Raw genomic sequence first — 13502 nt, 5'->3', positions numbered from 1 at the left:
GACTTTACATATTGAACCAACTTTGTCCAAAGTTGAAACAAAAACATCTCTCTGGAGACACAACATAAGTACCATTTAGAATATATCGATCCATTTCTGTGTTTAGTTCATAAATAAATGACTGTCCTGATTACAAAACAAAGTTCATTGTGAAGACAGGCAGTCAAAACTGAAAGTCTGACGCACTATGATGCAGTATAAAAATCTTTTATTAACATGTATGTGTCTCCGCTTTTCGACTCAACTGAGTCTTTGTCAGGACATTATTAATCAATGATGTCCTGACAAAAGATTTTTATACTGCTTCGGAGTGCGTGGGACTTTAAGTTTAGCCTGCCTGTCTTCACAATGAACTTTGTTTGTAATCAGGACAGTCATTTATTTCTTAGCTCTTTGACTTCTGTTCTTGTAGAGCACCTGATTCCTCAACATATTTTCACCCAGTGCAGCCCTCGCTTCTACCTTTTTCCCATTTCTGTATTCGTCATGGTTAGGTCAGGAAGGGACCAGATCTTACAGGAGTAATGTTTTTTTTTTTTACAAACATATATGAAACATATATATAGAATAACTTGGTAAACTTGGAGGGCAGGTCAATATAAAGTATAATGCTTTAAAATGCTTTATGTAACTCTACATGGAGGGGTCTTATTACTGGGCACTCCCTGAAATTATGCCAGGGGCTGGCTCCCTGAAATCCACACTGTCTCCAACATTTAGCATCTCTTCCTGCAAAATGTTGCTCTCTGCTTTGATGTGACAACGAAACGCTTCCACCCACACTCGAGACTTGTGGGTGCATTTCCACTGAACTTTCCAGCTTTCACTTGATATGAAAAGAATCACCCTCGTTCTCCCATTTTTTTCTTTACCATATTCTGTTGTGTGTACGTTCTCTTTTCATCAGGCCTTCATAGAGTTTAGAGATTGCTCCCTTAGTTGTTGAATGTATTTGGAAAGTTGGGGGGAAAAAAAATCTAAAAGTTATTCAAATTGTCTGACTATAAAAACAACTCTACCTTTATGTTACATTTTTACTTCTTTAAATGATCATGGCTAGAAGTTTGCTGCTGTTCTGTGCGGACTTGTGAATGCTGAATATTTACAGTAAATCACTGTAGCTGAATCACGATTATTATTAACATATGTCAGAGATACATAACAGTTAAAAAGATATTGAGCACTCTGTGTTTGTGCGTCTGTTTATGTGCCTGTCTCTAGTTGGAGGCCTGGCTGCGTTTTCCATGTGATCTCTCTGCATTAAGCTCCTGTGTGTATTCATCTGTGGACAATGCGTACATGTGTATGTGTGTTAATCAGTCTTCGCTGCTGTGTTTTGATGTTGTGACTAGTGGGAGCTGGATCAGTGAATATTAATTACATTAATGAGAGTGTAATTAGTGTGGCTGTAATGAGGAGACACACACACACACACACACACACACACACACACACTCACTCAGGGCCAACAGGGAGAGGGCAGTGTGTGGAAGATGTTTGTTGTGTTTCTACAAAGCGATTTTTCTCTCAGTCGATGGCTGTGAATCTGGAGGATGATAAGTGAATGAATGAAAAGTGTGGGGTTTTTTTTTTTCCATCGCGTGTCACAGTGGGACCAAGAGGGGAACAAAAGGACAACAAACACATCATTGACACTTTCCTTTAGCAGTCGGGAGGTGTCAGAAATTAAAATAACTTCCTCACAAAACCCCCCCCCAAAAAAACCATGCCTGTCCTCCTCTTTGTGGAGTTTGTGCGGTTAAAGGTCCTACATTTAACCGCTGACCGTCGCCTCCTTTCCTCTTAACTCCCAAACCTCTTCTTTTTTTTTTTTTTTTTCTACCCCTGAGTCAGCCACTCCCCTTCCTCCCTTTACTACTTCCTTTTCCCTCTGTTTCCTCCCCTCACCTCCTCTATCCTCGCTTCTGTGGCGTGAAACAGGCGATTTAGAATAATATGGCCACTTACGGGTGCTCCTGGGAGCCAGGGGTGTCTACTCAGCACATAATGAATGTGTGTAATGTAGCGTAGTGTAATATGATAGCATATACCTCCCTGGTCCCACGGGACGGCGGACAGTTAAATATAGAGGAGGAGGTAAAAGAACCGGGTCTATTTTAATGGACCTATTATAACACTATCATTGATACAAGGCGAGAGAGAGGGAGAGTCTTTTTTTTTTTTTTGCTCATTTACACACACGCATACTTTTTCCACTTCTCGCTCGCTTTGTCGATTTGTCTTCTCCTTCACAGTCTCTCTAAAAACATCCTCTTTTTTTAAAGCACCGCCTGCTTAATCCACTCCATATGAGTTTGTGTATGTAGAGGCAGAGTACTTATAAGTGTGAATATGTGTGTCGTTTATGTTCTGTGTGTGCCTGAGGTTAATTAAAGCGTGCGAGAGCAGCATATGCCACTCGATGGCTTGGTGTGAGCGGCCAAAAACAAAAAGAAGAAGAGCTGCCGACTAGTTCACGCGATGCCCAGAATTTGACTGCAGACAGAAAAGAAGAAGAAGAAGAAGAAGAAGGAGCTCTCTGCCTCTCCAGAGACGGCCTTTATCGCAACTCAGTGGAAGCCAAAGAGACAAATCCCAGCCGCCTGTTATCATATGAGATTTCCATATGAGATGCAAGTCCTCCAATGCTAATGAAGCTAGATCCTCTCTGTAATCCACAACCTTTGATCCTCCGCATAATCCATAATCTTTAAACATACGGCTCTGTATATCACAACCGAGTCTGAGGATAAACCAAGACAATGATATTCCAATGACACTCACAGGGAGCTCACAAACTTAAACATCTTTAAATAAGGTCAAACTGTGTCGCCCTGCACAGTCTGGTAACCTCTAAACCTCCCATGTTTTTGAAGAATTAAGCCAAAAAATAAGATTAATTTATTCCAGAGCTTCACACACGTTGCATTTAAAATGTAAATGTGAAAATCCTGTTTTCCAGATTTGAAAGAAAAACACACATTTTCAAATCTTAAGTATCTAAATGCTATATTAAATGATTAGACTATTTGTTACTGATATGTAAGCAGCACGTCAGCCTGAGTGGATCTGAACATCGAACGATGCATCAGCTGTTATAAACTGATCATATGAGTTGTAAAAAAAAAATAAAATAAAAAATCTAAAAAGCAACTGTAGCTTTAAAATAAAAAAGCATTTTCTCCAAATGTTTCTTGAAACGTAAAGTTGTGTATGAATCATGAGCTCGAGCGTGAGCTGTAGAAACACCGAGCTTGAAACTGAAACTATGAAGTACCTTAAAATCACAATCACAATGTGCAAATGGTTATTTTGAGGGGTGTTTACTTTTGCTTGTTCACCTCGTATACACATGTATTTAGGTTAAAATAGACGTCAGTTGCTGGAAAATCCTACATTCAACATTTTAAGCAGAAAACATGTTGTAAATCTGAAGTATGTAAATGGCCCCTTTTTATGATCTATTAATTATTCCTAATGTTTTATATGTGTAGCAACTTCTGCTGAGAGAGTATGTGAGCTTGTAACTGTGACTCGTCTGTACAAATATCAAAACTAAGTCCATAATGCCTATGTTGTAACAGTTTATTAAACAACAGACTGAAAAATAATTCATTACAAAAACAAAACCTCAAATTCTCAAAAGGATGAAGACAAGAAACGGAAAATGTCCAAACAAACCCACTCGCCCAGTTTCGACCTCTGGACTCAAACTCCTGCACCATAGATACCAACGAGTTGAAAGTTGAAGTGTGTGAGTGTTGTGCATATAGCTGAATACATGTGTGCATGCTCATGGCTTCATCCAGTTGGAGGATTACATGCACGTCTGGGTCTAAGAAACCCCCCTACACCTCTGTGATCAAAACACACATTCAACACCTTCTTTAAAAGAAAGACACGGTTAAACTATTTTCCCCTAGAAGACTGAGAAGTGGATATTTTCTCAAATGATCGTGATGACTTATTGTTAAAGGATGTTTTTGTAATTTTTTCCTACTTGCGATTTTCAAGCACCCGGGTCAGTAACCATGCGTGAGCTGAAACTTGGGGTTAGGTTTCACATCCTCTCAGGCATCATTCAGTTTTTCCTTCTCAAATTTGTGTATAGAAGTGGAGGTCTTCCAGCGGACGTGACGCTGAGTTAATAGATGTGTGCTTGATAGATTATGAAAGTGAAAGGTGTTTACAGTGCAGAAAGAGGGAGAGAGGTCAGTCATCCTAGTGAGGCTGACCAGAAGCCACTAAGGGCCTCAGGATTTAGGTAAATACTGGCTGTGCTGCTTTACATCAACTTCTCCTCACGATCGTTCTCTTCAGTTTTTCACTTGTTCTCTCAGTACGTGGATAGAAATGTCCTGATGTTCCCTCCTCCATTATGAATCCCCTACATCTACTAAAACTACAACTATGGCTCCTAGCAGACGCCCTCCTCCTCCTCCTCATCCTCATCTGGCTCAAGGTGACGGGGTGATACAGTACCACGGGTTCCGTTTCAACACCAGAGCAGCCCCCCTCCTCTTCTCACAGCCTCACACACGGGGGATTGATTGCCCCTTGAAGCCCACTCTGTTATCTTTAACACACGTTTATATGCAGTCATGAGCGCCGCTGTAAAGAAATATGAGTTTAATTTGGTGTTTTAAGCACACTTGACATCGAGTCGAGTGCTTTCACAGAGAGAAGACGATCATGTTTATAGCCAGTTTTTTTTTTACCATTCTGCAACAGTTTTTTCTCGTTTGCTCAATGAGATTGCACCCTTAGTGGGGAATGTACTGGACTTGAATGCTTCAGAGCTCTCCATTTTGCTTTCTTTTTCATCGTCATTTTTTTTTTTTTTTTTTTTTGGTTTCCCATGGAACAATAGCCCAGTATGGATTTTCCTCTAAACATTTTTGAGGAGGTTATTTTTCAGCTGGGCCAGGCCTCTCGAGCTCCCATCCAATGGAGGGCCTCTGAGTCTCTGGTGAAAACCAAACAAAGACAGGAATGTTGATGAGGCCTCCATCTTTACCCAGGGCTCTATTTTTTTTTTTTTTTGCTTTGCTACACCCCAGGAATCTTCCAGAAGGCCCCAGTGTGGTGGAGGCTTTTAGCAGCTCTTTAGAGGCGTGTGGAGTGAACCCGGCGGTTGCTAGGGCTTCCAAACTTCTTCATTTTACACACAAGTGTCCGTGTTCACACCTGCACGCATCACAACTGGGTTTTTTTTTTTTTTTTGACACCTTCTCTTTCCGGAAGACCCATCTGGCTTGTGCCCTCTCGGGTAAAAAGCAAAGAGGTTGTTTTTGTGCATGCCTGCACTCAGGTGGCAACAGTATCACATGGACTTTGCTCTGAAATTGAAACTGGCATTTAGCATCACATTGCTTTTACTGGGATGCTTTGATGTGTTTTCAAAAGGGCAGGTGTGCGTGTGTATGTGTGGGTGTGTATGCGCGTGTCTGACTCTTTTCATTCATGTGTGTCGGTATTTGTTTGATGTGTGTCCAGCCTTACAGGGCTGGAAGGTGAATTCCTTAATTTCCCCGTGGACTCAATTAGCTTTGTGATTGGCTGAGAGAAGGCCAGGTTGTGCTGTCTTCTGAAGGAAAGAAGACCTTTGAAAGTGAGGTGGGAGAGAAGTGAAGCAGAATAGGAGATGAGCCGGCCACAGTGGTGAGGGAGGGTGTTGCTGGAGAAGACTCGGCCCTGTCGGTGTTGTTATAATGAGAGAGGGAGAAAGAAGAAAAAAAAACGGGTGAAGCCCCTTCATCCACTAGCAGGTGTTGCGGGGCTCCGACTTCATTACGACCAATTAGAGTGAAGAAAATACTAATTATACCTCGGTTTCTAGGTGATTAAATGCTAGGTTGGAAGTAAATTGCAGGGATAGGCGAACTGTAATCCCCCTGTGATCACCGAAGTCATTTTCATTTTGAAGTCCTTTTCAGACCATCATAATGACAACTTCTTCTGTCTGTCTGTATGAAGTCATTTCACTGTGATGTTGCTGATTCCTGGATCTTTGGTGTCTCTCTGCCTTTCTCTTTTTTACCATTCCCTTTATTTCTGTCTCTGCTGTGTCCTAACATTACCCTGTTCCATGTGGCATTAGATCATTAGTCTACATATTTTTACAGAAAGAAGCATTCACTGAGTCAAAGTTCTTGCTACATTTTTTTTCTGTCCTGTGTCTTCGTCAGGTTGCCGGTGTTGGAATCGACGGCCTCGTCCGGTGACCTGTCTCGACCCCACCACATCGTTTCTGTGGTGCCCAACCGCTACCCGCGCTGGTTCACCCTGAGCCACATAGAGTCTCAGCAGTGTGAGCTTGCCTCCACCATGCTCACCGCAGCCAAAGGTGCGGACACGTTCCCAAATACTCCCGATCTACGATCACATGTTGTACCTATACAGATATATACTATCAAGCGAAGGCAGGGATCTCTGTTCAAGTCTGAAACACTCTCCGTGTTTAAATCCCCTGCAGGTGACAGTCGGAGGCTGGAGACGGTCCTGGAGTCCATCCAGAAAAACATCCACTCCTCGTCTCACATCTTCAAACTGGCACAAGATGCGTTCAAGATCGCCACTCTGATGGACAGTCTGCCTGACATCACACTTCTCAAAGTCTCTCTGGAGCTGGGGCTGCAGGTAAGAACACATGCCACGTTGTTATTAAAAAAAAAACAACCGACTGAAGAGGCATCCTCCGGTATTAAAAAATAAAGCCTTTGTGTACGTCCAAAAAACTGCAGTTCCTCGATTGTCCACTTGAGGCTGGCTGCAGAAGCCCCATTAACACCAATTAATATCAAAATGCCCATTTTGACAGCAGACATAAACACGTTTACAGCCTGGTCTGAATAGCTCTCAGGCGGGTGTGTTGTAGCGTTTTACCTGGAGGCATAAGAACCACCGCAGCTCCGCCTATATGTCTGTTACTAGATTGACAGAATGTTAATGTATGTAATGCACTTCCAGTGGGTTTCATATCTCTCTCAGAAACTCATGGGGGATGCCCCTGAGGCTTCATCCATGTTTCTTACAGTCCACACACTTAACTGTATCTGAACACTCTTTCAGAAAGTTTGTATATTTTAACGGGTTTCTTTACCAGGCCCGGCTGATATAAGTTACATAAGATTCACTTTTTTGTCTCTGTCTTAAGCTGAGCGTACTTTACTTGCTGTTTGAATTCAGCCCAGTTTTTATGGTAGATCGAAGGTTAAGACGTTAACTGAACCACGGAAAAAGGAAATGGAAAAATAAACGGCTCAAAGGAATTGTAACAAATTGAAATGTTTGATGTCATAATGTGGATATTTTAACTTGTCAACTGAGACGTCTGAGAGTTTTTAAAGTGAAATGAGACATTCAGAGATGCAGCGGTGTTGTCCTTCTCCATCACTGTGACTGCAGGGAGACACTGCGGAGGCTTATCCACGTTGCACCTAAAGAGACGAAGTAGCATACGATCAATCACGCATTAATTCTGACCTGAATTAATCACGCATGAACTAGTTAATGCTGACAGCCCTAGTATTACTTTGGTAACTCATTCTCTCTGCTTCATCCTTGACTTTTTGTCTTCCTCAGGTGATGAGAATAACTCTGTCCACATTAAACTGGAGGAGGAGAGAGATGGTGCGCTGGTTAGTCACATGTGCCACTGAAGTTGGTAAGTGAGCCGGGCTATGTGACAATTTTTCTTGATTTATAGATTTCTTGGTATATATTCATTGATCCTTTTCTTATACTTATACTTTCAAATTGTAGATAAAAAGCGATGTAGAATACATCCACAAACTAACAAATACATGTCTCTAAATTAACCACCCGCATTCAAACTTTACAAACTAAAAGGGGATTTAAAAGAAAGTGAGTAGAGACACAATATAAACAATCCTGACTTATTCGGATGGTAACATCTTTGCATCAAATCTGAATCTGTTGGAGTCCAGACAAGTCGAGCTGGATTGCCAGATATTCAGAAAAAGGTGTTGTAGTCATTTCTGAAGAGACAAGGGATGTTTGTGGGTGGAATGCAGCCATACATATAAACAAATGTTGTAGCTGTGAGAACATGGGAATGCAACGCAAAGTGTGTAATTTCCTGATAGTGCACATGCTTTTTGAAATGTACTTAAATTTGCATTAATGGTTTCCAGGTTCCCCCAAAAAGCATGGGTGCAGGTACAGACCAGGTGCAGCAACAAGCCATGTTCCACCTGAAACCTACTGTATATATAATTATCTCTGCAAATGAACTCACCTCAAACTTTCTCTTAACTCTGTTCAATCTGTGTCTCCCAGGTGTGTATGCACTGGACAGCATTATGCAGAGCTGGTTCACACTCTTCACTCCAACAGAGGCCACCAGTATCGTGGCCACCACCGTCATGTCCAACAGCACTATCGTCCGCCTCCACCTGGATTGCCACCAGCAGGAGAACCTGGCCTCCTCCGCCCGCACCCTCGCCCTGCAGTGTGCCATGAAGGACCCCCAGAACTGCGCCCTCTCCGCCCTCACACTCTGTGAAAAGGACCACATTGCCTTCGAGACAGCCTACCAGATTGTACTGGACGCAGCAGCGACGGGGATGAGCTACACGCAGCTCTTCACCATAGCCCGCTACATGGAACACCGCGGTTACCCGATGAGGGCGTACAAGCTAGCAACATTAGCAATGGCTCACCTGAACCTTAGTTACAACCAGGACACACACCCAGCCATCAACGATGTGCTGTGGGCCTGTGCACTTAGCCACTCGCTAGGGAAAAACGAGCTGGCCGCCGTGATCCCTCTTGTGGTAAAAAGCGTGAAGTGTGCCACCGTGCTTTCAGACATTTTGCGGCGGTGCACGCTGACCACACCGGGCATGGTGTCAGCACTACACAGCCGCAGGAACTCTGGGAAGCTGATGTCCCTGGACAAGGCGCCGCTCAGGCAGCTGCTGGACGCAACCATCGGGGCCTACATCAACACAACACACTCGCGGCTCACACACATCAGCCCGCGCCACTACAGCGAGTTCATCGAGTTCCTGGGTAAAGCCCGGGAGACTTTCATGATGGCTCACGACGGACACATTCAGTTCACACAGTTCATAGACAACCTGAAACAGATCTACAAGGGCAAAAAGAAACTAATGATGCTGGTGAGGGAGAGGTTCGGCTGAGGGCGGGGCTCCCCTCCCACTCTAGTACTTTTCTATTAACTTGAGTCTGCCTTTTGAACTTCTTTTGGACAAATACAATAGACAAGTAAAAAGAGGGATGTGACTTGTAGAATGAAGCAAAAAGAGAAAGGAAAAGATGACAAAAAAATCAACAGAGCCACACGCGGTATTATTGTTCTTGCTGTTGTTATTGTTATAAACATTATTACTATTATTATTATTAATAATATTATTACTACTATGTGTACAGAAGTGTTTTTATTTTTCAGAAGAGAGGAAATTTGTCATGTTGTGAATGTTGTGTGTATTTCTCTACATGTGTGCGAGAGGAAAATGAAAAGTGAAATGGCTTTTAAAAATTTTGGTTCCTTTAATTATTTTTTAAGCATCTTTTTTTTTTCCCCCTTTTTCAGTGTACAATGATTTTAAAAGTTGTCAAGTGGCCGAAACCCTTCTACGATAGCGCTCATGAAAAAAACAAAACAAAAGCAAAGAAGTAGAAAAAAAGAATCACTGCATCCTCAAAGAGAAACTAAGGCTTTAAACCACACGGAGCACCTCAGTCTGTCCAGGCCCTTGCTGTTTGGGCGCTGGGCAGCACTGCACAGCTTAGCTTGGCTCAGCTCGGCTCAGCTTGGTTAAGCACTGACAGAAAGCAGCCATCAGCATTTCTTTAGACACAGCAGTAACAGCAGCAACAGCACTTGAGCAGCCATTGGTTTTCTCTTGGTCGCAGGAATTCAACCATGTTTGCACAGCAGCCATTTTCCTCTGATGTCAAACTGCCCTCACACACCGTCAACATGTTGCACTCCTTTTTTCCAGGTTGTAAGTCATCGTTTATCTGGAAGCATCGGCTTCTAGCTCAATGACCAAATAAACAACCAGAAAGAAATTGAACAATATTTCAAGGTAAAACAACATATTGGATTACTCCTTACTACACATGTAGTGTACACAGTTAATGCTAGCATTCAACCACTTCCAATTTATAATAGATTCCCAGGCCAAGGTTAAGTTTGCTAGAAAGTCGAGGCGTTCCTATTTTGTCGTGTCACACTACCAAATGTAATAGCTTTAAGCGAAATCTTAGCTAGCAGTTTCATCATCTGATAAGTAGATAAAAGCTTGTCTAGCCTTTGATAATTATCAATTCTACAATTTCTACGTTTGGACAACAGGTAATGCCGGCTTTTAAAATAAACTTGCTAGCTCAATAAAAACCTAGCTAACAGTATGTTACCAAGAAATTCAAGCCATTATGTTACACACGTATAGGTTTTAGCAATTTCCTAGCTAACAAAAACATTATCTTATAAGTAACTTAATGCAACATTAGCTTTTGTATAACCTGATTGTTTTTCAATTGTACAATTTTTGTCCAAATGTTAGCTTTTAACCACTTGCTAGCTAAATAAGTACCTAGCTATAAATTTAAGCTTCTAATTGTGGCATGTCACACTATCAATAGTGTGGTGGAAATTATGTAGCATTACCAAAACTTTTTGAAGCTTTCATTTACTTCCTAGCTATGTGTTTTACCATGTAAGATGCTGAATGCTGATATTAACCGTTGTCAAACTTAAGCTAGTAGTCAGAGTTGTTTTAACTTGAAACATGGTCACATTTCTCTGGCTAACAATCCAGACGTGGCAGATACACAAATGTATATGATACACAAACTGCAACACAGCCTTACGATATTATAACCTTCTTTTAGCATCCCAACCTGAGCGTGACATCAGAGGAAAATGGCTGCATGAACATGGTCAATTAGCGTCATTAAACACAACTAAAGCCTACTTGTGTTATTTTAATTGTTGTAATCTTCCCCACCTCCATAATGAATACCTGTTAAAGACAGAGTCACGTGTGCAGGCTACAGATAATGAGTATTATTGTTACTTTAATGTAATGTAGTCCAGCTGTGATTTTTTTTTAACAGCCTTAGTTCGACCGTTATTGTTGGATTTCGAGACTTTGTTGATACCCAGAGGGAGACGACTACCTCATGATACGGTATTGAACCTGCTCCCATTTTATTTTTGTGATCATGATATTTATCATCCATGATAGCTGACAGTGTTAATTAAACAGGAGATCCACTAGCGGGACCAAGGTTATGAGGAGAAGCTGAGTCAGATTCCTGCTGAGGTGTTTCTGCGCTCGGCTTTGCTGTACATCACTGCCCCGGCATTGGTACTTACACCCCGAAAAAACAACAGGCTCTAACACACTGAGATATGTCAGTCCTCTCTCATATTTACAGCCACCATTGTATTTTCAGACTAGGCCAGTGTCATTTCCCTCTGTGCATGTGAATCATAGAAATTAGACTTTCTACTGTTATAGGTCATTGTGTTGAACCTTCAGTAATTGTCAACCAGAACGTTCTCAGGGATTTCTCTACACAGGAAAAAAAGGCGGAACAAATGAACGACTGACTACAGGAGAAGAAAAAAAAGACAAAAACACAACACAAACATGAGCGAGCATTTATTGTACTCTGTATATATGCCATAGTATATGTCTGAATATGGAGGATCTGAAAGTATATGTTAACTAATTTATACAGAGTATTCTATGTAATGTGAAATACTTGAAGCCGCTGTAGTTTGCTCTTTCTCTCTCTCTCTCTCGCTCCTTCTCTTTTTTGTCTTCTCTTCTTTTCTCTTTTGTTGAAAAACAGAACATATCAGAAGGACTGGACTGACTTTGTTGACGGCTTTTTGGACTTGTGTTCATACTTGAGCAGCTGGATCCTGCAGGTTGAGTCTGATTGTGACGGTGGAGAATAACCTTGCTCATTCCTGCTGACTAAGAAAAGGGATGGAGGTAGACGACTCAATGTTTGAAAACAATACAGGATTTCTTGAAGTACTTAATCATGCATGTAAGCTGTTGCACTAGCCTAGATTCTCACAGGATCCTGTGGGGAAAACAATGATAATGTGCTTTATACAGGAGCTAACTGGAGATAAATAAATTCAATATTCATGTATTATGTGTCCAGCCTTACATGCATTTAAGGACATCTTCTGGCTGAAGTCTGTTTTTTTGTTGTTGCAGTAATTAAACCCTTATTAAATTAACTTTTTAGTCTTGCAACTCAACAAAACTTTGATAATTATGCACAGGTTCAAACTAGCTGAGATTAAAAAAAACGAGTCTCCTCAGTTCTCCCTTTCATTCACAGCAGAATTTTACAGCGTCTCATCTGCGATGTTCAGCTGTCCTATCATTACTTGTCCTTTTTTTTTTTTTTTTTTTTTTACCTTCTTTATATGTCTGATTTTTCTTTTTCTGTGCATTTTTCTTTTTTCCGATCTCGTGTTCATTAAAGATAAAAGCAGCCTTTTCTCTTGCCTTGTCTTAACGCTTTAAAGTAACCAAACAGGAGATCTGTCTAACAACCAAACGCGTTCAAAGAGGTGAGAGACGACCCACCTTTGGTCCCAGCTTTAGTGTCCTTAATTAGTAAGTGAATGGCTGTGTAACTTATGCTTTAACAAAGCAATTCCTCACGTGTGTTTGGTGAAAAAAATACGTTGTCCAGTGTCTCTTGTTCTCTTCAGAAACAATTTCCTCTGAGTCTTTCTAGCTGTTTTTTCTTTTTTTTTTAGTTTTTATTTTGTTTTGTTTGTGTAGGAATCTTCTGCTCTCCCATTTTATTTATTACAATGACCCATGTATACATGCTTATGAAATTAAGATTTGATACACCGATATCAATTTATTTATGTAACTAAATCACTGTTTTATAATCTTGTTAATGAGTCAATAATTGATTTTTTTGTTTTTTTGTTTTTTTGTTTTAATAAAAGTTAGTTTTTTGAAATGTATTTTTTTTTATGTCTTCTTCCTTTTTTTGCAGCCGAAAACAGGAAACATTTTTCCTATACAGCTGCACTTAAGTAGCTGAAAGTCTGTCATGGATGGTTATGGGACGCGGCCTGAGAGCGTTGGGCTGCTTGTCGCTGAGCGCTGATCAGTCGGGACGGTTCAGATCTCCATCAAACGGCAGTGTCAGAAAAAGGCAGAGAGGGATCACTCCCACTGGCAGCAGCTTTCACGCTGTCATCTCGGGCGAGCTGACGAGGAATATGAAATGTATCAATTGATATTCCCATGGTCTTTGTAGCTTCTGTCAGGCAGCCAGGCTCAGCCAACCACAATAACCTGTTTACATGCATCCAACACTGACAGAGGTGCCACAGGACGACTAAATCAGTGTATGTAGTTTGTCAGGTGTGTGTGTTTGCGGAGACATGTTTTTGTGCATGCTCCCGCTTGTTTGCATGCCTCCGTGTGTCTGTCTTCTCGCGATGTGTGTGT

General features: G+C 41.4%; 1 protein-coding gene across 1 annotated transcript in view; it reads left to right on the top strand.

The window, feature by feature from the left end:
* Nucleotides 1–13009, top strand: part of LOC132974613 (zinc finger SWIM domain-containing protein 6-like) — a 51474-nt gene extending 38465 nt beyond the window's left edge. Inside the window, exons 11-14 of the mRNA XM_061038786.1 lie at nt 6189–6346; nt 6476–6639; nt 7585–7666; nt 8302–13009. Of these exons, the coding sequence (XP_060894769.1) occupies nt 6189–6346; nt 6476–6639; nt 7585–7666; nt 8302–9167 (1270 nt within the window). The 3' untranslated portion in view covers nt 9168–13009. The remainder of the gene's footprint in view (nt 1–6188; nt 6347–6475; nt 6640–7584; nt 7667–8301) is intronic.
* Nucleotides 13010–13502: the final 493 nt, after the last annotated feature.

Source organism: Labrus mixtus, chromosome 5 (assembly GCF_963584025.1).
Source record: "Labrus mixtus chromosome 5, fLabMix1.1, whole genome shotgun sequence".
In the NCBI taxonomy this organism is placed as follows: domain Eukaryota; kingdom Metazoa; phylum Chordata; class Actinopteri; order Labriformes; family Labridae; genus Labrus; species Labrus mixtus.
The sequence above is the reverse complement of the archived record's forward strand: the minus strand, read 5'-3'. Positions and strand labels throughout refer to the sequence as shown.